Consider the following 1,102-nt stretch of genomic DNA (forward strand, 5'->3'; position numbering starts at 1 on the left):
ACCCCCATGACCCCCCTGGATCCGCCCTTGCTCCAAACTGGGATGGAAAGTAATAATAATAATTCGGAAGCAGAACTGCGCTCCATACTAACTTTAACAGAGGAGGTCCAGCAAAGCGCGATATTTAAACCGACGAATTTGCAGCCAACTAAAATCAGTATTCGATTATCACGAACTCTATTCTAGATTTGAGAATGGAGGATTCCGGCCTTTACACCTGCTCAGCCACATCTGAGAGTGGAGAAAGCGCCTGGTCGGCGTCTCTGAATGTGGTAGAAGGCGCCAATGCGCCCCTTCATCGCAGCCCCGATCCATCCACTTTTCCTTTGGTGAGTCTATTTTTCAGTGCTTATTTCACAATAATAACTGTGCATGTTCAGGCCCCTTCAACGCCTACCATTCTCAATGCAACCGAGTCCAGCATGAGCCTGTCTTGGGAGGCGGATGAATCCGACTCCACTCTGGTAGGGTACACGGTGGAGTACTGGAGTCCGGATCTCCAAACTGGCTGGGTAATCGCTGCCCATCGAGTCCAGACCCCTTTCATGCTGGTTAAAGAACTGAAGCCAGACAGTTCGTATGTCTTCATTGGTAAGTGCTGAACTGTCTTTTGCAAAGTTACATTTCCAGTAATTCAGTCGATTTATTCAGGAAAGTATAAAAAAACGAAACTGTATACCTAACTCCAGTAGGCATCTATTTCAATATTCCATGACCCTCGGCCTCATTAACGCAACACTCCACCCTTGGAACAGTTCCCTTTGGCGTCGAATCTAAGCCGGAGTATAATTATTATGTTTCAAATTAAACTTGCTCCGAAATCGTCGTTACATTTCATTAATTAGAACTGTTATTTCTCTCGACTAACAATTATTAATTACAATTTGTGGATCACATTTAATTGGGACAGAAAATTATCAGCAAAGTCTGGATGAGCAAATCGGGACTACAAAGACAAACTACTTAACTAACGCAGGGGCCGATCCAGTTTTAAAGTCAGGGGGGGGGGTTATGTAGAAAAAATACAGTCTTCTGTTGTCTATGAAATTAGAAAAATTATCGTCGATTTGTGCAAGGGTGGCGTAAGATTATTGCAAAATTT

At 43.6% G+C, this 1,102-nt stretch overlaps 1 protein-coding gene across 1 annotated transcript in view; it reads left to right on the plus strand.

The window, feature by feature from the left end:
• LOC109539172 (roundabout homolog 2) overlaps window positions 1-1,102 on the plus strand; it is a 50,113-nt gene that overhangs the window by 46,894 nt on the left and 2,117 nt on the right. The window contains 2 exon segments of the mRNA XM_048668058.1: window positions 187-329; window positions 381-617. Of these exon segments, the coding sequence (XP_048524015.1) occupies window positions 187-329; window positions 381-617 (380 nt within the window).

Source organism: Dendroctonus ponderosae, unplaced genomic scaffold, assembly GCF_020466585.1.
Source record: "Dendroctonus ponderosae isolate FM_Combo_2020 unplaced genomic scaffold, Dpon_F_20191213v2 Dpon_F_20191213_7, whole genome shotgun sequence".
NCBI classification, from domain to species: Eukaryota; Metazoa; Arthropoda; class Insecta; order Coleoptera; family Curculionidae; genus Dendroctonus; species Dendroctonus ponderosae.